Genomic DNA, 23,214 nt, shown 5'->3' on the forward strand with positions numbered 1-23,214 from the left:
AGAACTCATTATAAAGCAACTACTATGTGTATGATCGCTTTTTTTTCCAACTGTGTTTATGTCAGGGATTTTTTTATAACACAAATTAAACGTTTTAGGAATAATGGATAGCACTGGTGTTGTATTCTGAATTCTAACAAGAAATTAAAATGGCATCCAGCATTACTTATGCTTCTAGAAAGGCTATGTCTTAGGTCACCCACCAACAGTAAATGAGGCCAGTGACCTGCAGTGGGCTCACCACTCACTGCAGGATGGATTCTGAAGTCGCACAGCAACTACATTTCAATTCTTGCCATATAACTACAATGTTCGAAAATTGTCAACTTTAGGTTTTCTTTCTTTTCACTTTAAGAACTGTCCTCAAATTAATGTTCTGCCCTACAGAATAGAGATTTGATCTTCCAAAATACTCAGGTAAAGGTGGGGAACATTCACTCCCAGAATTATTACTGAAGGCCTACTATGTGTCAATACTGTGCTACCTGTGGTTCAAAGTCAGAACATAACTGTAAATAACTGTAAATGTTGTAGTTTGGTTTAGGTTTGTTTGATTTTTTGAGCCAGGGTCTCACTATGTAGCTCTGGCTGGCCTGGAACTTACTATGTAGACCAGGCTGACCTTGAACTCACAGAGATCTACCTGCTTCGGCCTGCTGAGGGCCGGGATTAGAGGTGTGTGCCACCACACTCCACTGACTGCAAATGCTTTAACACTCACCTGCAACATGACGGGTGCGGTACTAAGCATCTTACACACATTTTCTCATTTGACTCTCAGAACTACCAAATAAGCTACCTACTCACGCCAGAGCTCAGGACACTAAATCTTTAGAAGATAAAACGAATTTACCCAACCACACAGTGAACATTGTCAAACCAGCATTCAAACCCACAACAGTCTAGAATATACTCTGTGGCTAACATGGATACACTATATGGTTTTATCTTATTCTTAAAAATCTTTAAAACAAAAAAAACAAAAAAAAACTTTATAACATATAAATTGGGGGTAACATTTATGAACAGTGACTAATCATTAGTGCAAATATAAAATAAACAAGTCCTAATAAACAGTGATTTGCCCAGTTTGAGGCTCTTCCCTTGCATCACAACATTTATAACTACAATCTAGTTCCCATTAGTCTATATTCAGCTTAAATTGATATTCATTCATCAGATAAGTATCATCTACTTCCTGGGGCAGTCTCACATGCTCTCTGTGGATCTGGCTTTCATGCGCTTACACAGTATCCAACATTTACTTATGTATTTTTCCATCTACAACTGTGTCCTAGAAACATGTCTCCAAACCTTTTTCACAAACCTAGAAACAAACTTTTAAAGAAACTTCCCAGCGCTGCTCAAGTCTCTTCAATCAGCTATTCTGAGCTATACTGCAAGGTGCCGTTGCATTACAAAGTACACTACGGGAAACACACACAACAAACCAGAGAGCACTATGCTGTGAAAGAATTCTTACCTTTCCTTGAAGGGTTCTGTTTTAATTGAATTCCCCTCATGGTCTTAATGCTTTGTTTCCTAAAAATTAAACTTATAATCCTTAGAAATACCTCTTAAATAAGAACAAGTATATGGCGTGTGCTTTAATTTTTCAAAAGCACCATCTTATTTAACTGAGATATGCAGACATACCCCGCACAAAGGGAAATGGAGACAGGAAACATCATCCTAATCTGAAAAACTGCAGAGGGCCAGAGGCAGAAGGGGTCTGCCCGATCCTCACAACTAGCTCCTACTTTTTCTTAGAACATCTGACCTCTTAAATGAATTTCAAGCATGTCTGTTCATTGCTGAAATTTAACAATACATTTTTAATGGATTCTTTTGATCTTCCAACGACTACCTAACCCATTTTATTAGTTGACTGTAACTTTAAGGGTGTATTTTCCATCCCATGAAAAAGAGAAAGGCAGCCATGTGTGTCAGGAAAATCATGGCTGCAAGCTGACTTTGTCGCAGCACCTCCTAGGAAGAGGCAGAGAGAAAAAACTAGACCCTTGAATGAATTTATTTCAAGAAACTGCAAGTAACAGTCACTATGTTTTATGACTTTTGTCTGTATCTTTTAAAAACTAGTGCTGGTGTGTCTTCAAAATATAACACTTTTTTATTATGTATGTTTATTTTTGCAGTATAAGCAACCAAAGTGGGTTGGGTCTCTCTTAGATTCAGTATTCCAAATTGTTATCTCTTCAGATTCTCCCACCTCTACAATTTTACCAGGTAAAGGCTACCTTCTTTAAAAGTAAACTTTCTTTTAAAAAAAAAAATCTAGATTGAACTAAATCATCTGATTATTGGACTTTGAATTGAACAACATGAAAATGTTACACAATACTGTTTATACATTTTCTATTTTCCTTTAGTAAATAGAATGTATTAAAACCCTAAATTTAACAAGAGTATCTGAACCTTATTAAACACTACTCATCACGAAAGAGACTGCCCTCCCAGGCTAACCAAACTTCCTAGGATGCCAGAGCTAACAGGCCTAGTGGCTGTCCTCTTGACCAATCTTCTCCCCACAGATGAAGAAACTGAGTCACTGAGACACAAACTTCCCCAGAAGCTTGCAAGAAGCAGGGACAATTTTTTTTTTTTTTTTCTTTTTCACTTCAAGCAAACTTCTTCAATCACCACGTGGCCGAGAGCAAAATTCTGCCCATAAACAAAGGACCAGAGTAAAGATTCCACTGCCAGGTCACTAAATAATTTCTTTCTTTCTTTTTTTACTCGAAGACCTTATGCTCAGAAATTTATAGTTTAAAGTACATTAAAAATCATACCCATATGCAAATATGTCTTCTTCCATAGGCATCTTAAGAAAATAACAAACAAAAAAAAATTTATCCTCAGCCCCTAGAAAACAAAAACTGAAATTAAAAGAAAGAATGGAGTAAATCTAAATTGTATATTTTCGTTCCTTCTAAAAGGATTAAATAACAGAATTCTAAATGGTTTGTTTGTACTTTCCCTACAATATGTAGATTAACCATGAAATTCTGTTTGGGACACTTTGACATCTGTTTTCAGTGCATTACAATGAAATCTGGGGACTTGATACATACATTTGCTGTAATAAAACTGTCACTAATCAGTGTTTTCCAAAATATTGCCCATAACTATTACTATTCAGTAGTCTCATTTGCATGATCTAATATTGTTGCTACATCATCATGCTTTTCCCTGACAATGTGTTAGCTGGTCCCAGGCACATGGTCTAAAATGGCTGCAAACCACTCAACAATCAGAGAATTTCCATAGTACTCTGTACATGCGCACGCAATCTGTCCTAGAATTGGACTAATACTTCATCCTTCATGAAATTCTTTTCGCGGAACTGCAACACCAAGAATAAATTCACATTCCAAGTATGAAAAACTCAACAACAATAAAGCAGCCCACACTGAGGAGGAAATTGTGCCTCATGGGGCTTCAACCACAGGAGATATACACATAATCCTAACTCAGGAGTCCTTTCAGCATAACGGTAATGATGCTTTCTGAAGAGTGAATGAAGGATCTTTCACTAGAGTAGCTATGAACTACAGAACCAGATTGGACCACACTTTAAAACTGAGTCTGCTCCATGCTCTCCAGGATCAAGCAACTTGTATCAATGACAGATACTATAGCCAATTACAAGTTTGCATGGTGGTTAACACCTGGATAGCAAACAGAATAAAGGTTTCTATTCACATTGCATTGATCTTATGCATCATGTATAAAACATGGATCTCAGCAAAAAAGTAATTCTAAGAGAACAAACATAGCATTCACCAAAGAACAAAAACTTACTAAAAATAATCTTCTACCTACTCATTCTAAATGAATTCCATATTTTATTAGTACTTGAATCTGTAGTCATATTGTTCAAGGGTCTAATATAATTTCATTTTGTCCTCCCATGAACTCATCTTAAATCTGAAATATGTTTCTCTAGACACATGTTTTATATTATATAAATGTTGGATACAAAAAGCAGATTAATTGTAGGCCCAAATGCTGTATGTATTTCTTAGTACTGGGAAGTCATTCCAAATGCTCCGAAAGGAATTTATGTAGTATAACAAGTCTATTTAATTATTGTAAGACCAGTGATCCTCATATTACTATAAGCTGCTTTTCCCTTATTTGGAGACTATAAATGGAACAGAATTGTACATGATAACTACAAATCATACCCTAAAACATGAGGCTTTACACGGCAGGAATGAAGACACATTTCAGCATCTCTGAGAGGTTATAAAACACAAATGAGATTCAAGGTCCATGCAGAGGTTCTCATTTCAGGGTCACATTAACTTACATCATGAAGGTAAGCAAAGCTTTTTAAATGCATTTGAAAGACTTAATAATAAACGCTGCTTCTGTCATCAAGGCCAGTTTAACTGTTAAACACACTGAAGGACAGTACATTTTGTTTTATGAACACGCTTTTACGTATTCTGTGCATCCTGTGAACAGAACAGCAACTAAGTAAATGTGAGTACCTTCTCAAAAGGAAAAGGCATGCCACATTATTAAAAACTACATACCAGAATCTAAACTGGCTAATCAATGTTCCAATTCTGCTTGGTGCACACCCTAGTTACCCTTTAACGAACAGACAAACAATGAAATGACTTTTCCTATTAACTCCTCACTAGAGCCTTTAGGTATATGATAAACATTATCAGCAAGTCCTTCACATTGCATCAATATGATGCATGATTGAAGGTATTTCCCTTGTAACCTATCTGCTTTCCAAACCCCTGCGCAAAGTGAGTGGGCAGTCAACTGGCCACCAAGCGCAGGACCAGCCAGGTCTCCAGGAGTCAGGTACACAGAAGTTAGCTCCAGGCCCACAGGGATCCAGCTCACCAGAGCTGCTGAAGTCAAACACAATCCCAAGTCACCATTTGGTGAGGAGAAGCAAATGCTTTAACCATTTCTCCTTTGGCATCCAGTTGTTCTCAGTAACAGTGAAATCACTCTAAGTCATGAATGCTAACTTCTTCCCTCTGGAGATCATTTCATTAATTTTCGGAAAGCCACAAAAAGGAGGAACAGGAAAAACTGACTTCGAAGAGTCAGATGGCAATGAAATCAAAACAATTCATGTAACCAATTAAATAATTTGAGGTTTTGACCCAAGTGAGGGTCATTTTTTACTATGACACTTTCAGACTCAGAGTCTCAAAACAGCAGCTTACTCCTGTCACACAGCAACCACCCTAACCACATTATCTTCACTTCTGTCTCACTAAATCTAAAACATAAATGAAGTTCTCCCAAATGTCAGTGACTCAATTTTGTTGCACAGGAAACTTTCGGGCTTCATTATAGTGTAAAGGAATTCATTACAAGTACTGACCAAGACACCCTTTATCTAACACCAAAGTTATGCTATCGATTCAGAGAGCTGCAAATAAAGGTATGCTATTCCTTTCTCTGAAATACTCCTAGACTGACAAAGAATTTTACTTTCTGGCAAATCTGAGGGAAACAATTTCTGAAATGCTACCGTAATTCTAATTTAAGTACGTTTCAAAAACTCTATAGGATTAGCTAACTGCATGTGCCACCTTTGGAGTTTTTACTAAGAGATACCCGTGCACACTGGAGTGAAAAGAGCACAGATTTTTCTTTTCAGGATGTTTGACCACCGGACCTGCCGGCAAACTTACTGATGAGCCCTTGTTTCAATACTCACCTATTCCTTCTCTTCCCTGTTAGGTCATTCCTCTAGCAGGCAGCTGCTCTGGGAGGCTAGGTCATGCTACATTTCTGCATACATAGCACAATCACTTTTATTGAATTATTGTTCTTACATGACCTCACTAATCCTAAAATAGTCATTGTAAGTCACATTTTAGAAAACAGGAAAATCAAAGCATACGAATGCATATGACTTGACCAGAGTCATAAAGCTGATAAAGGGGCCAGAGCAGAACCTCAAAGGTCAAATTCTAGTCCTTAATATTAGAGACTGAACACCTGTATCCTGTGACTAGAGTATACAACTGAGGAATTTCCTTCATCAGGCTGGCCTGCGGCATGTCTGTAGGGCACTTTTTTTTTATTACTAATTGATGCAGGAGGGTCCAGCTCACTGAGGATGCTACCATCCCTAGGCAGATGGTCCTGGACTGTAAGAAAAGTACCTGAGCAGGAGCCAGAGAGCAAGTCAACAAGCAGTGTTCCTGCTTGGTCTCTGCCTCAGTTCCCGCCCTGACTTCCGTCAGAGATGAACTGTGACCTGGAATTGTTAAGATGAAATAAACCATTTCCTCCCCAGGTTGTTTTTGGTAATGATGTTTATCACAGCAACAGAAAACAAATAAGAACAGTTTACAAGTCACCAAAATTCCTGTTTAAATCCTAACCCTGACACATTCATTAGAAAATTAGGTCAGGAGGGTGGAATCCACATAAATGAGATTAGTGGCTGTAAGAGATATCTCAGTGAGTTGTCTCTATTTTCTGAGAGGACACAAACAAGGTGATCAGCAACCCAGAAGATGGCCCTTACCAGAACTCAAACATGTTGGACTCTGACCTTGAACTGCCAGGCTCCAGAACTACAAGAAAGAGATACTTTGGTATTTGTAAGTCGCCCCATCTGTGCCATTTTGTTACAGCACCCTAAACTAAGAAGCTTCTTTGCAAAATCTAGGAAGGTATGAAGAAAGGACATCTAATGAACTCCAAAAGAAATCCAGATCTAAGCCTCATCTCACTTCTTTTCCTGACCTCTTTCATTCGCAAAGCACGCATGTGCATACCCCAGCACACCAATTACCCATGGGCCAGGAACTCCTCAACCCAACAGCCGAGGTCACTTCAAAAGTCTTTCAAGAAAAGAACTGAGGCCAAAGTCAAAAAAATCACAGTTGCTGCTGTCACAGCAGTGATACTACCACGGGACCCACCATCCCATGAACCACACCCAAACTCCACTCAGGGTGGCATCACCACTCGTCAATGAACGAGCACAAAGGCAAGAGAGGACATTCCTCCTCTGTTTCTAAGAGGAGGGGAAATGTGGGATTGCTGACACAGTGAGGTTCATCAATGTCTTTTATCCACCCTCCCCCCTAAACCCTGGGATGAATTATCACCATAGTTAATTCTGAAAGCATTCAGATTTCTTCATCTTGGGATCTTGGAAAGACAGGGTTTTTTGTTTTGGGTTTTTTTTTTTTTTTTTTGTCTTTTTGAGACAGGGTCTCCCTGTAGTCCCAGCTGACCTGAACTCACTATGTAGACCAGGCTGGCCTTGAACTCACAAGGCACTCACAAGGCACAAGGCACTCAGGAGGCAGAGGCAGGCGGATGGTTGTGAGTTCAAGGCCAGCCTGGTCTACATAGTGAGTTCAGGTCAGCTGGGACTACAGGGAGACCCTGTCTCAGAAAAACCAAAAAAAAAAAAAAAAAAAAAACAATCACCAAATGAAAAAGAAAATTTCTAAAAATATTTTCGTGTATGAGTGTACTGCCTGCATGTGTATAAGCGCACCCAGGTCGTGCAGTGCCCGAAGAGGTCAGAAGAGGGTGTCAGATTCCCCTGGAACTGGAGTTATGGATGGTTGTTAGCCTCCATGTGGGTGCTGGGAAATGAACCAACCCTGGGTCTCTGCAAGAGCAGCCTGCACTCTTAACCTCTGAGCTGGCTCTTCAGCCTCAGAAAAAGGAATTTTTAAAAAAGAAGGAAAACCTCTCACCTGCTATTTGTAGATGCTTTTTTTAATGAGAATCCATAAATCTAGAGCTTCCAGCACCACACTGTCTCTCATCTGTTGGTGTATCCACACACGTGTAAACAGTATGCGGCACACACGGAAGGAATGCACAGTCTAACTTAAACTTCCTTCTTTCCTCTAATAATTTAAAAATAAAATGGAACAGCTTGGATTTTAAATATTTAATCTGGCAAATATAGGAAAAATCATGAACTATAGTGTCATATTTGGCAATGAAAAGATTGGTAGGATAAAAATATCTATGTTTTAACATTTTAGAAGACATTTCCAATATTTTAAAAATAAAATTATTTCACTGCTTTGAAAGAGAACCAAGGTAAAATTCTCCATTTTTGAACATGAGGTTTTCATGAAGAACAGAAAAACAATTTTGTATTCATTATACAAATAAATAATTTCACATACTGACAAAAGTCTCCACAGAAATAAGTCCCTGCATTTACCGCCATGGTTTGCTGCTATGTCATGACATCTAGCCAATAAGAATAGGTTTCCCTTGAAATTATAATTATTTATAACATAGGATATTGAAGCTTAAAGTGTTCATTTTTATACTGTATGTTCGTATACAGATTTTCCCTATACTGGACAAAGATTTATAGTCTTAAATATAAGTCAGTTGTTTTAAGGTTTGAGGCAATTAGTAACCAGATGCATAACTAAATTTGTCACTTCAACCTGTATAATGACAATAAAACGTTTTTATTATAACAGCTGGAAATGCTGAAAAATAATTAATCAGGAAATCATAAATAAAAGAGCTAAGAAGTCAACCTAGAGGAATGAGAATAGGAAACTGTGATGTGTCATCACAAAACACAAAAACTGAAAATCCACACAGAATAAACTCAAATCCCTCCAGTTTCCAGGGCACAACCCTATCTCCTATAGCAAGCAAGGCTGCAAATTTGTCCCCATCACTGTCAACAAACAAAAGAAAGTCACTTCTACAACCAGACCATGTCAAACAGAAGATGTAGCTACAGCAGAGGGACGCCTGGAATCCACTGGTGTGTGAAGTGTGGGCTGGGGCCTTTTTTTGTCAGCCATTACCATAAAAGAATAAGAGGAAACAGTGACATTCCTACACAATAGAAAGGTCAAACAGCTAGCAGCCATTTCATGACCCAGACAAGTCAAGGTCAAGGGATTCAGGTAGCAAGTTAGCCAGGGCATAAGTTACAGCCCAAATGAATTGTTTTAACACATCAGCTTTGGTCAATTAAACCTAACAAGGCAAGTTGCATCACGTAGCAGGGTTCCTGACACCAAGGCCAGAAGCTGAGACGGACCTCATAAAACAAGGCTTTTAACACAGCAGAGAAAATTTAAGGTAATCCATCCAGAAACTGCAGATGTCAGAATAATAAAATACAAGTTGTCTTGAGCAAGAACATTTTCCACACTTTAGAATTTAATAACAGAGGGGCATAGACCTCATATCGATGTGCTTCCGTTAATACAGACAAATGTAATGTCCTGCTTTACAAGATTACAGAATACACCCATTTCAAATAACTTTTTTAACTCGTGATGAGATTTTGTCCTACTGCCAACATTTGCTGTTAACACGTTTTCTGCATATTTTTCCAGTATAAATGTACAAAAGCAAGTTTTTTAAAACATCTTTACTTCTACTCAGTATAACAGTAATTGTACTTGTTAAATGCTTTTTCAGAGTTTTATGGAAATATATTTTAATATATATAATTTTAAATATACCCATGTAGTTTTTTTTTAAAGAAAATCAATGAATATTACTTATTCAATTTCCAATTTTGAGGAACAGTTAAAGCTAACTGCAATTTTTAAACTGTATATACTCAGCATTGAAGAATTTCTCTCAACAGCAATTCTTATTTTACTTGTACTTGTTTAAACAAATTCCATTTTCTGACTGTGCTTTGTCAATAACTTACTGCATGCCCTCAACTACCTTAAAATGGGATTCTGAAAATATATAACCTTCAGGTAAGTTTCAGCTCATAAAATTACTTCATCCATCACTCCATATTTCCAATTATATGGTCTTTATTCAGAGTTCTTTAATTTGTCTATGATTCATCAACAGTGTCCTGTTTAAACTATCATCGTGAACGGAGAAAGTATGTATCTAAGTTGGTTATTATAAACAGTATATCCATGCACATGAATGAATGACTGCCGTTCCCTTCTTACAACACTGCTTCATTTAAATTTTGGGAATTTTGTTTTTTAATGTGTGGCCTTCAATTCGGCCTCAAAGCCCTTCCACCTCATTGGTTAACTGGTAGCCATTTCTTCCATTATTCTGAATAATGTAACAAGCAAAGAGCCCGACCATTCAAGTTCTATTAGTCTCACATCCTGTAACGTTCAGTTAATACAAGTTAATCCCACAGACTCACTCCTTCCTATATGCACTTACTTTTCACAAGTTCCCTGTGATTTGACGATTTCTTCTCTATACCAAATCGTAACTGAATTCAGTTACATTAACCACATCACAATAAGAGTTCAAGGACTCAGGAATTTACTCTAAAATGAGAGAATATACCACGTTGCCACAGAAAAGTAAGCATAATCAAGAGGAAGTGTCTTTCCTTGTTGTACTTGGCGTGAGGCGAGGCATTGCTACTATAATAACTGGAGTTTCCAATCCCATAACCACCAGTCCCTGAGATTTCCAAAGTGAGTCCCCCTCCACAGGGATAGAGGGGAAGAGCTGGAGCTCTTGCTTCGAGCACTACGTTGCCTGATCACCTGCTCAGTCACAGCATATATACTGACAAGCCCTCTGAGTGTTGTGGGCACTATTCTCGAGATCACACAGGAAAACGCTGTTCTTTTCTAAACTAAAAGAAACTTACCAAAAGCTACTTTCAGAAGAATGGATTGTCCTTGCTTTGGGGATCCCCTGTAGCTATTTCATAACCGCTTATTTTAGTGTGTGCTTTGTGTTATTTCCACAAGTTATAAGCCTTCAAAAAAAAAGTGAGAATTATTCCTTGGAAGGTAAGTTCAGTTACCTGGTAAGCCACTACGATGACCTAGAAATGGAAAATAACATCTCAATGTTTAAGAGGACTCAGAGGACTCAGAGGAATTCCAGAGGACTCAGACTCAGCCTGGCCTCACATGCATTCCACTTCAGGTCCTGTTCAGCAGAGATGCAAGTGTAGTGTCATACACCTACTGGGTCAAAAGCCCACTGGCTGACTTCTTCATTTTAACCCAGCAGAATGAAGGCTTGTGAGAAGAAAGACCTTACTAAGTTAAGAATCTTGGATAGCTAAATCCAACCGGACTGCCAAATTAAAAAGGAAAAAGTTAATGGAGATCAAAACTTTAATTTCCTTTTGGCAGTTTCTCCTTTAGGGGAAAACAACTAAGTATATTTAAAAATCCTGCTAGATCTTTTACAAATCTATACTAGCTCTGTTTGGACACACTTCTTATGACAAATCTAGAAAAGAGAAACCTTGAACAGCTGAAGCGGTGGTCAGAGTTGGCCTCTCTCGTGGGCTCCTGCCAACTCTTAAGTCTCCACACACAGACCCTGTCACTGTATCCAGCAGGGTGTTTTCCCCTAGGACACCCACCCACCTTTTCTGTCACTGCAGGCTTCAGTGCCCCAAGATTACATTATTCCTCAACAATGAACATGCTTTTGATTCTTACACACCGGAGACACACCAAACACAAAATCTAGGTAAACACTACATTTCAGAACGCATACTCATGTGCACATGTGGGAAGGCATGAGGCGGGAAAGCAGCCCTAGGTCTAGTGCCTCGCCTCAGTAGAGCATCTTACCAACCTTCGCTGCCTCCAGAAAATAATACTATATGGTGTCTGAAATCTTTGAAAATCATAATGGTAACAAACGACCCCCTTGCCATCTCTGTCTCTCCTCTGCTCGCTCTCCCCCTTCCCTTTGAAAAGCGAGCCCATATTAGCAGCAACCCAGGGTCTTACTTTGCCATATCAGAACACAGATGCCAAGCTTTCCCAGCTAGCAGCCAGGGCCTCAGAGTTTAACTCTTGAGTTGTCTGCAAGGCTATCCTGTGGCAAGGACATCATGACAGAAAGGGTAAACTTCTGGCCCTTGGACTCCATTTGTCCTTATCAGTGGGAAAATTGCTAAGTATCTTATCTTACAATATATGTTCCCACAAAGGTCTCCTTAAGCCTAGGGGCAAGACGTGCCAGTAGAGCCCTTCTTTATCTTGTGAATTGTGTGGAGGGAAGAATGCAAACAAACGTGCCCTGGTGTTCGGGAGTTCAGTCGAGGACAGGGCGCTAGGATGAGAAAACTTAACAGGGCTCCCTGAAATCGAACTCACGCCTCAAGTATTTCTCCTACACACAAACTTCACGCTCTTCTGAGCATGTCACAATGCCAGCACACCAAATCACCCACACAGCAGTCTCATTTAAACAAGTTATGAAAGCTTATTTCCCCCACAATGGGAAATACCTGCAAATGAAGTGAAATTTATTAAAATGTTAAAGTGTGCTGTCAACTTGCAAACAATTATCTACTTAAGCTTTTCATAAAGAAATAATTGTTACCCAAAAGGATTCTAAAATGCAGTTGCTGAAGGAGGAAAATCATTCTGTGTGTTTGCTTCCTCCCTAATGCCATGTGACAGCAGGAAGGGTAGTATTTCAAAAACAATAATGATTACAACTTCCCCTTTAAACAAGTCACATCTTTCACAACCTCAAAACTCACTTCAATTATGATAAGGTGTAACAATAAAGCAACAAAAGTTGTCATCCAGCAAAAGATCACGATTAATTTTAAGAGCTCAACAAGGATAAAGGAAGCTACATGCTCATGATAGTAACAAGGCTGCTGAACTCTGCCATACTCCAAAACATGTTTAATAAGAGTACAAAGTACAGTCCAAAAATCATTTAGGCTGACTCAGTTTAAACTCGGAGCTGTTCAAATTCCTAACAGCAGTTACTACCTCTTGAGATCTTTAAGCTTTGTGTTGTGCTGTGATCTCCCTTTTCTTCAAACCCCTCCCTGCCTCAGAGAAAGCCCAGTTGTCTTTGCCCACCCCTACACCCCTCCAGTGCCCCTGCATCTCCTGGCTACAGACAGGACACAGTCTGGCGACTCAAGGCCTCCCATAGGCCACACTTCCTTCTGTGCAGCCCTTTGGGTAGAACTGCTAATCCTTCTTATTAATTAACGAGATAATGGTGGTTAACTGGGAAGCAACATTAATGCTAACTATCTAGGAAACTTGAACCAAAATTATTTTAGCCTTTTGGTTGCTCTTCCCAGTGTCTAGAATTGTGTACTAAGAATTTGGCAACATCTTAGTAGAGAATTAAGAAATTCAGGAATGACTGATTTACATCAGATTTTAACATGTGGTTCTCTCATTAAAGATTTTCTTACCCCCTCCCACAGCCCCCCACCACCACATTTCCACTGTTACTCATTACTAACTAGAGAGGAAAGAAGGTCCTCTCACCAAACTACTATACAATTTGGAGGTGCAGAAATTGAGGGAGCCAAAAATTGAATAAGAAATGAACAGTGATGCAAACTGAAAGCAACAGTGAGTCGTAAAGGATGCACTGTGCATCACCACACTGGGCATGTCCTGCGTACACTTGTCACAGTACACTGTACTTCATCTTCTAGGACATGTGTGTCCCAGGAAGGTGTGTTGTGTGAGGCTTGCTGGGTTTGGTTTTGTTTTGCTTTGCTTTCATGAATGCAATAACAAAGACAATATGGGGACTAGGTACCACCTGCCCAAGAATCATTGGACATCTTTAATATCTCTGGGAATATGGAGACCATTTTAGAGCTATTTTTCCTTAATCTGTCACAATCTTTTTCTTTAAGCCTTGAAAAAGGAAGGGTTTTCTATTAGCTAAGCTTTGCTGCCGCAAACAAGCAAGCAGCTTTCATTCAGGGATTGTCAAAAACTTTCCAGTGTGCCCACTGCAATGCGGATGCCAACCAACGAATCAAAGGCATTCAGCAGCTAGACAAAGAGGGTCTGATGCCAACCTCGGTGCCACTGGCAACCATTATTGGCATCAAACACAGTGTCTGCCTTTTTTTTCCCCCCTCGCCTGGCACTTCACAAACAAAATGGCGGTTCTTGTAGCAAGGGAACAGCCTAAGCGCAGCCCTCTGAATCAGTAACGTCAAATGATTTTATGGATTTGAATACAGTTATTCCCAAATCAGTTACCAGTTTTTAGGTGAAGTAGGGAGGGATGTAATTTTATAAATCACCATATTGAATATGACCCTTTGCTAGCATAAAGAAATAATAAAATGGACTGAATTGCGGTCAACCAGGTTATATGAACAGAACTGCACAGAAGAAGCCGCATAATGAAGACACTGAGCTTGAAACGAAATACTGCCCTGTGATGCAAAAGCCTATAAACTACATATCAAAAATGATTTTGAAATGTATAAACCTTCCCCCAAACCATATCAGATGCAGATGTAGCACTATAGCTGTGTCAAAGCTCCAGTAACTCTTTCCACATTTCAGAAAAGATGAGGCTGCTGGGGATGGAGATGGGGAAAAGTGTGGGATGCACCAAAAAGGAAGAGAAAGAAAAGCATGAAGTTGGTCAACAATGGAACCTTATTCTCCATCGGTCTTTATTTCAGCTTCCAGAAGAGATGCGTATGTGATCCTGTATAAATAGCCAAGAGGACCATTGACATTTCCAGATCTGGAAATTGTCAATATATTGTAACATCACTCCACACTGCACTGCGGATGCCAACTAACAAATCACAGGCATCCTGAGCTAAACAAAGAGGGTCTGATGCCAATCCTGGTGCCAGTGGCGACCATCTTTGGCATTCTCTGTTCTTCCTCATGTTTTCCTCCTAGTCCTTTATAAGCGGAGAGAGAGAACGGGGGAAAGGCAATTTTGTTGCTCACTCTGTCGCAAACATTATGCTTTTCTGTTTTAATTTTTCTCTCATGTTTTTCTTTACACTTCTTTGCCTAATCTATAAAACAGATTTAAGGACGTTTTCATGCACTTAGAGGAAAAATTAAAAGTCAAGAAGATCTGCAGCTCTCTCTCTTCAGCCTTATCCTTTTAAAACCTATTTTCCTCCATCTAAATTGCAATGCAAACTGACACAACTTACCTATACTTGACCAAAAAAAAAAGACATAAATTTTGAAAAAGAGAAAAAAAAGCACCCTAACCTATTTTCCTCCAACCAAATTTGAATGTAAACTTGCACAACTTACCTATACTTGACCAAAAAAAAAAAGACATAAATTTTGAAAAAGAGAAAAAAAAGCACCCTAATGTGACTTTTTTTCAAAGATGGGCTACCAGATGTTAAAAGGAGATGATGCAAAGGCAGGAAGCGGAGGTAACAAATGATTAGATGTGAAGGGTAAAATAATGAGAGGCTCTTATGTTGGCCAAGTTGCGGAAACAACAACAGAATCAGTGTTTTATCTAAAACATGGTCCCTGCGAGTTGGCTCCAAACTTCATGATTATCAAACCCGCCGGTGCTACATAGAAGGTATTTATGGTTTTATGTGCTGCATTTTTTTCTTTTTCAATCCATATTTCCAAATCCAAAGGATTTCTTTATTGTCAGTTCATCAAAACTAAGAGAGCTGGTTGTCTGCGCTGGAACAAATCTGCATGTATGCATACCTCAAGGACAAGCCATCAAGAGAGCTAAAATGTGAGCAGCAGTGAGCTGCTCACAGATCTTTCCTCTCCACACTAAAAAGTTACATGACCCACTTTTCAAAACTTTCCTTCTAGCCTTGACTTTCATAACACAGTTACGACACATTTATAGTCAATCCAACACATATATACAGCCCACCTTAAAATGTCACCTCCTAGGCAGCTGTCAATCAAATTAAGTGTCATGTGTTAATGAGCTTTTATTTTAGGACATCAAAGATGAAAATATATTTCCCCCAACCATCATTACTTGAACTTTAGTTTTTAAGTACATGAAAATAATAAATGCAGCATTTTGTTCTTTCGGAAATATATTTGCAAATGAGTGATGTCCAACATCATCATTTAAAATCACAGTGAAAATTCTGAAATGACACTGAAGAGTATCTGCAGAACCCAATCACAGAAATATCAAGACAAAAAGCACATAGACGGTGTCTAGATTTCTGAGTCAAAAAAATAATTTGTATATTTTACCTTTTTGAATGACAATAAAGTACATTGCAATTTATTAACCTCGTGTTTATATAATGAGTGTCAGATAACTGTCTGCCACCTGGCTATCTACAGGCCACCTTCCCTCCTGCCAGGCCTAGTTCGGAAATGACCCACCATCTGTGGGAGCCCAAACTTGAGGCCACTTTCTGTATGGTGCTTTTTTGAAGGACACCTTTCTATGGAGACTGTTGCTGATGCAAAGACGTCTAGATTCTGAAGAAAAGAAAGCTTCATGTACTTAAGAAAAACACGTCAAGAAAAATAGAAACAACAAAGAAATCTATTTCATTAACTCAAAAATGCTCAGCAACAGCATCGCTCATTTTGAACTGTCCAGGCAACATCTATACTGCTCTCTTTATCGAAGACTTTAAATCATGATTTGGTATGTGGTGTCTGCATTCCTTTAAGATTTATTTTAAACCAGTGTAACCAGTCCACTTTCTGTTTTTATTCTGTAATGTTCTATAAAGAAAGCTGCAACTTTCTTCCTTGGTAAGTTTTATGAATTTACATGCAAGTAAACTAACAATATAAAGTGTTCCTAAGTCACTCTGGGAAAATATACATTATTGAAACAAGAACTGAGTTGAATTAAATCAACAGTGCGTATTACAAAATCAAAAGTAGGTGTTGATAGAAATATGAAAATTAAACAAACCTAGGTCGCCGTAAGATACACATTTTGAGAGTGGCTATCTTAAGCATTTTGTAATAGTAAAATGTTAATTCGATTTTTGGTGCTATCGCACTAGATTCCTGTACAAAGTTCATGTACCTCGTCAGGTAAGGGACTAGTACAAAGATCATTAAAGAGCAATTTGACTATCATAAATAAAGCTACATTTTTCAAGTCGGGAAAAGAAATGCAGCCTAGGCCAGAAAGTGAAATGCAAAACTCCATTTCTTAGACACTCTGTATCTGCTAGTCTCTCCGGTCTTTCTTCAAACACAGAAGCCCATCCAGGTAGGAAAGCTCCCTGTCTATTTACATGGCTCCCACATGGCACCAGACATGTGAGTACAACTGGGCACACCAAGGTACCCAGAGAGGGCAGAGGGCATCTGAAGGCCTGCAGGACGCTCTAGCCTAAGGCAGAGATTCTGCACCTGGAGGTGTATGGGCAGTGTTTGCCGTGCTAGAAGAAAGAACAGTCTGCTCCTACCTTGCTCCTGTACGTAGTATGCCAAAAACAAGTCGAGTTCCTTAACTGACACTGTGATATGGTGTGGCTGGACACAAAGTGCTGGGTTTGTGCAGTGTGGGGACTTCATAAGCCGCTCTCCATCGGTACTCTCCAAAGGGATGCCTTTGAACAGGATCACCATGACTAGATCCAGACGCCAGACTTTGTCTGCCTGTCGGAGGCAGTCGATCCTCCTAATCTTACCCTTCTGGTCGGGATTGGATAAGACACAGCACGGGTGCTTCTTGCCAGTCACGGTGAGCACAAAGTCCTCCCGGTACTCCTGGCGGATATCTTTGCGCAGTTTGGCCAAGAGCCTGGATGCCCACTTCTGCTTGATTTCAGGCTTTTCACTGAGCAGTTCATCTTTCACTGCTCTTTCTTCATCCTTTGACATTCGTTTCTCATGCTTTTTAAAGTACTTGCGTTTTCGAGCCTGCAGGTTGAACCAAGTATAGGCAATTGCACGGACATGTGGAAGGAGTGCCTCGATGAATGGGTGGAATTCATCCTGCAGAAGACGGGAGGGGAGGGAGAGGTGCAGTCAGTTTAATTTCACATGCTTAAAAAAAAAAAAAAATAGACCACAATCTACTACCAATTCTGTACAAAAAGTTAGTCATAAAAATAACATTGTTATTTAAAATGGAAAAAAACCCAGCAGGGGGAAGAAAATAGAGTATGCCCCTTCTCCACCAAAATTCACACTGATTCTCCCTCCCACAAAGAAAATCATGCTTTATTTTGTATTTCTACTCTGGCCCCCCTCCCCCTCATTCCCACCCCAATGCCATGCATTCTACAAGCTTCACAGCATATGCAACCAAGATGCTTGGCACCCGAATTCAATATTTAAATATTTGATTGACCAACTAACACTATGCAGTACCATTTTACAAGGAACACAGTGGGATTTTTTTTTTTTTTTTTTTTAAACCGGAGCAGAGCTTCTCAGAAGGCAGGAGCGATGCCACAGTTCATTTCTCTTCTCTGTGGCACGGAAACACAAAGCGTGTAGATGCTCAGTGCAATGCCACACAGTTCCCGCTCTTGGAGCATGCTCTCAGCAAGAGGCTGCTGGTGGCACAAAGAGCATGCGCCATTAAACCTGATCCATTTTCTTATCAAACGTCCAACATTCCAACACTGAAACACCATTCCAAGAGTGGTAACTAGAGAAACCGGAGTACGGCGAGGGAAAGTGGGCAAAGGACACAGCTTCTATCAGTGTCCTGAATAGAAGGTTTCCATACTTTGAGCAGTGCATTCTCTCCCCGCACCACCAACACCAGCTCCTTACACACACACACACACACACACTCACTCACTCATTCACACTCTCTCACAGAGACTCTTGCATTTTTAAATAGAAGTTTCGGAAAGTTGAAAATGAAATGACATGAACGTTATTGAGGCAGCTTTCTTACAGAATATGAAGCCCCACGGAGTCACTTAATTTGTTAACTGACCACATGAGTATGGCAATTATTCAAAATCTCTTAAAAATCAATCTGAGGTGAACAATGAAAAATGGCAACTCGGCACCAACTTTACATTCTTTGGGCCTCTGCATGCTGTGGCACGGTGACACCAGGAGTGCACCCTGCTCGGTTACTGCTTTTGTGGAATCCCTACAATGCATGTGCCCTATAGATGGATTATGGGACAGGACTGTGGGCACACACACATGTGCTTGGGAGCCCGAGAGGGGACAGATCACACAGTTCCCACCCTATTTGTGATTAAAGTGGTTTACACTGAGGCTCTGCATTTTTCCTGCTTGCTTCATCTGAGCCTTTTTAAGGGAGGGGGGCAGATCATCTCTACCTACAAATATTTCGAGTTACTTCCAAATGAAGTCAGTGATTCACTACTTCCTGACTTGGGTAAAACCTGTCCTGTAAGCTTAGGCCTATTGCTGTCCAGAGAAAGAGACTAACATCGCACACATGCATGCTACATGTATGCAATAAGCCAAGATCTGACACAAGTGAGAACTTCCACCACAACCATTTTTCTGATCATATCAACTGTACTGTCATCCCAACCACAAAATAACTTACTCTAATAGATTAGATTGCATCCCAAGCCAGAATTTACACGTTCATGTTAGTTACTGTGAAGTATGAGATGAACAGTCCAACCAAGTGACTAATTCCATTAGGTAAAGATGGTGACAGTAAAGTAATGACAGTCCAACAAAGAAACTGCCCCCAAATTCTATATGTTCATGAAAGCATTTTTAAGATGAAATCCAAAGTTTCAACGCTGAAGACTGCAGCACAGTAAGTCTGTAGTTGGGACTGAGAATGGTGTATGTTCTCTCTAATCAATAACACAGTCATCAAGTGTTCTACCATATTGCCAAATAAGAATGAATCAAAATTTTATAACAATACAGAATGCAGCTGATTACATCACAGCATGAGGCATAACCAAATGCCATAGAGGAAATCATTAAACCGATCAGTAGTTTTCCAGCAGAGATTTGAACAATTCGGTTACTATGTGAGCACATTAAACTAGGCCATGGAAAGAGTTAAACCACAATCTGTTCTTTGTGTGGGAAGGCAGCCCTGCTCACAGCAACCACAGCCCATGATAAGACCTCCCTATCTCCATGCACTTTCTGATGCCATGCTTTTAGCTTTCACTGTAACTGTAAAAACTTTGTTTATCCCCCTCAAAATATATGCAAAAGGAAAGCCTGCCTTCTCAAGGAAATGTGGGCTTAAATGTGCTCTAGGAACTCACTTCCTAGGATCTGACTCTTACTATGATTTATTGATATGATTTAAAAACATGCATATGTGCTCTCGTAAATGAAAACTTGCAACTGCAGAGAGCATGAGCGAGCTGTCTCCGTCCTTTGGCCCTTCCCACACTTTCAGATGCAGTCTTATTTAATAGATAATAAGCAATCCCAGGACACTTAAGCACTTAGATCCTTAAATACCATGTTCAGTGACATTTCGTGTTCTTCTAAGGACATCAAATATAACTTTTGATTAAGTAATTTTGAAATTCGATATTTGACTATAAACATCAATCCTGAGTTTCAAATTTTAAATCATTATTTCAAACCACCAGAATGCAATTTTGAAAGGTGAACTGAGAAACTCTTAGCCAATACATGCAAAACATTGTTGTCTTGGGTTTACTGTCACTGGTGACAAATATTGTTTTAAAACATATAATGTTATTTATTGGTCAACAGAAGTGGAAACCCTTCTCAGGCCACCAGTTTGCCTTGTTAGTATCTTTCAGGCCTCCATATTATGTGGACTCAACTTTAAGCAAAACATTTATTTGATAAGGAGACAGCCCCACAAAATGATAAGTGGTGATTTTCAATATGTCACATACATTTTTGCAATAACATGTCTAAATGTCATCTCCCATGTGTGTTTTCTAAAGATTAATTGAAATATATTCTTATAATTTTAGGTGACATGAATGTGGAGCATGGCTGTCCTCTTGGAAAGAAAAGGGGGATTAAGGTATTCAAATATCCTAACTAATGGATTATCACAATAACACTAAGCAATTATCAAAAATTTTTTTAAAAATCAAAGTATGTAAGTTATTTAATATCTAAATTCTCGATACTAAGATACGTGTGCAAGCTCACACTTTTAATTTTCTTTAAAATACACTGACATTCAGAGAACCTTTCTCTTATAAAATTTCGAGTTGAACTAAATTATTAAAATAAATAGGCAAGTTTTAACGACTCAAATACAAACATAAAGTCTAGTATACACAGACAAATTTATTTGTCTTCATAGAAACAATAGTTGCCATGAAAGGGCTAGAAAATTGGCCCAACACAGTGATGGAAGAGTAAATTCTGTGTGCTGTTAGAGCTTCATCACAATATAACAATAAACCATGAAAAAAAAAAAAAAAAAAACTAAAGAACTTGAATGACAACAAAAGAAAAAAATGTCACCAAGCCAACTCAAAGTTATATTAAAGATACATTTGTAGACAAAACAAATAATAAATCAATAGCTGTTTCTTAATTTTTCTTTACAACTGTCTGGTTTATACTGATCCACAAAAGCTGATTTGTATTGCTACTACATTTTGCTAAAAATCAGTTTTAATGATGGCTTTATTTAAATTAAGGTGCTAAAGCCTGGATGCTTTAGTGTAACAACTGGGATACTTTCTAAAGTTTCTAACAAATTAAAGATGCTGGTTTACTTTGCACTAGCGTACTATAAAACAGGTTGTTGAACACTATTCAGGCTCTTGAAATACAAAACTAAACTATTCCTCTGATACGAAAGTAACACTTTAATGTGTCCTCAGTTTTGCAATACCTTAAATTACCTACAAAGTTATACCCTCCCTGGTATAGGCCTTAAATTCCCAATACAAGTTTAACACATCAACTCAGATTTAGACTGTTAAAATAACAAAGAAGGTGTAGTCACCCTGAATTAGTGTTGGTAAATATGTGTCCTTGAATAGTAATGTGATAGTGGAATGACTGTCCTGTCTAAGCTCCATACATTCGGGATGCTGCAATATTACTTTTAACCTACACAAACCAAGATAGAACTGGTGACTTTTCAATGCCTCTGGGTGACTAGAAATGCAATGCAATTGCTCCAAAAAGCTCATGTTCGAAACAGAAGTACAGAAAAGTACACTATTGTCCAGCCCTTTACAGGTGAGAATAAGCGGTCAATACTTTGTGAGTGCAAAGCCTACTTCAATCTGTTTCATTTGCCCCAATGCAGAAATAATATAAATGGATGTGGTTTAACAGAAAGAGGAAAAAATCCTGCTGATGAATAATAATAAGGTAACTTTTACACTAGGCAATTCGTTATACCGGAAACAATTTCATTATCACCGTCATTGGCTACTATCATTCACAGCTTTTAAGATGTGAATAGCTCAACAACCCATTTTTCCAGTTTTGTTAAATTAAAGTGCAGGTTTACTCGCTTAAAATAGCCATATCTAAGTTAATCATACTCAGATGCCAAACAAAATATAAACAATAAAAAATGTGTCAGCCAAAAAGCTACAGGACTGTATCCAATCACTGAATAAGCCTTATCATTGTTTTCATCTTCATTCACAATTTATGAATGCCTCAGTCCTTTTGAATCACAGTGGTTTCTAATTGTTATACAACTGAAATCTTAATTATTTGTCCATTGTAAAAATGCATCATCTTAAGAGATTTTTTTTAAAAACTTATTTAACGCACTCAAAACTGGACAACATTCCTTTAACTGTTTCGTTTTTATGACAATGTCCAAAAAACTCATCAACTAACCAATCGTGCTATCACTGAAAGTTTAAGTAAACTGTTCACATAACTGTAAAGGCTAAAAAAAAAAATGCTTCAAATAACAATTCTGGACTAAGCTATTTAGTTCATCGGTTGGTTAGTTCGTTGGGCGGCGATGGAAGGATGAAAGCGCGCCCAGGTAAGTACGCTCCATCTCCTCACTTTTTCTTTTGATCATCTGGTTGAAACTGATAGAAACTGGCTTTGCTTTTAAGTATGAAGCCAATGTTTTGTTTTCTAACTTTACTCCTCAGGTTTTAGGACAATCTTCTAAGTTTATAAAAATGACCTCACTTGTCCAGTATTACTTTACGCCTTACGAATATGCCCGAATGTCTTCCCAGGAGCAGGTCTCTACAAAACGAACATGTTCTCAAAGTCCTTAACATTCTCCACAGCCAACTAAACTCTTGTCACAGCAAACACCGCCCGTGAGGTGCGGTCACCGGAACCTCAAAATGCGGGTCACGAGAGACTAGGACTGTAGGTCCCCGAACCACCAACACGGACCGGCGGCGTCGCCCGCCCACCTCGGGCAGCGGGGTCCAGAGGCACCCAGCCGCTCACCCCGGTCCACCGGCTCTTCCCGAGGGCGCGGGGCGGGAACAGCAGGTCCCCAGCCCGCGTCCGCCCCACGCGCGGCAGCAGGGAGCGCGGGCGCCCGGGGCGGGAGAGCTGCCGCAGCCGGCGCTCGGGGACCGCGCAGGGTTGACGCTCCCTGGCCTCGGCCCTGCCCACC

At 39.2% G+C, this 23,214-nt stretch overlaps 1 protein-coding gene across 9 annotated transcripts in view; it reads right to left on the reverse strand.

The window, feature by feature from the left end:
- The window catches only part of Nfib (nuclear factor I B), a 236,925-nt gene that overhangs the window by 205,266 nt on the left and 8,445 nt on the right, over window positions 1-23,214 (reverse strand). For 8 of the 9 annotated variants that reach the window (XM_029553906.1, XM_008848834.2, XM_008848833.2 and 5 more), the window contains exon 2: window positions 17,141-17,672. In XM_029553906.1, the coding sequence (XP_029409766.1) occupies window positions 17,141-17,672 (532 nt within the window). Of the gene's footprint in view, window positions 1-17,140; window positions 17,673-18,050; window positions 18,184-23,214 lie in introns of those variants that run through there. The other variant, XM_008848830.3, reaches the window with a different exon arrangement.

Source organism: Nannospalax galili, unplaced genomic scaffold (genome assembly GCF_000622305.1).
Source record: "Nannospalax galili isolate Female #2095 unplaced genomic scaffold, S.galili_v1.0 scaffold663, whole genome shotgun sequence".
NCBI lineage: Eukaryota > Metazoa > Chordata > Mammalia > Rodentia > Spalacidae > Nannospalax > Nannospalax galili.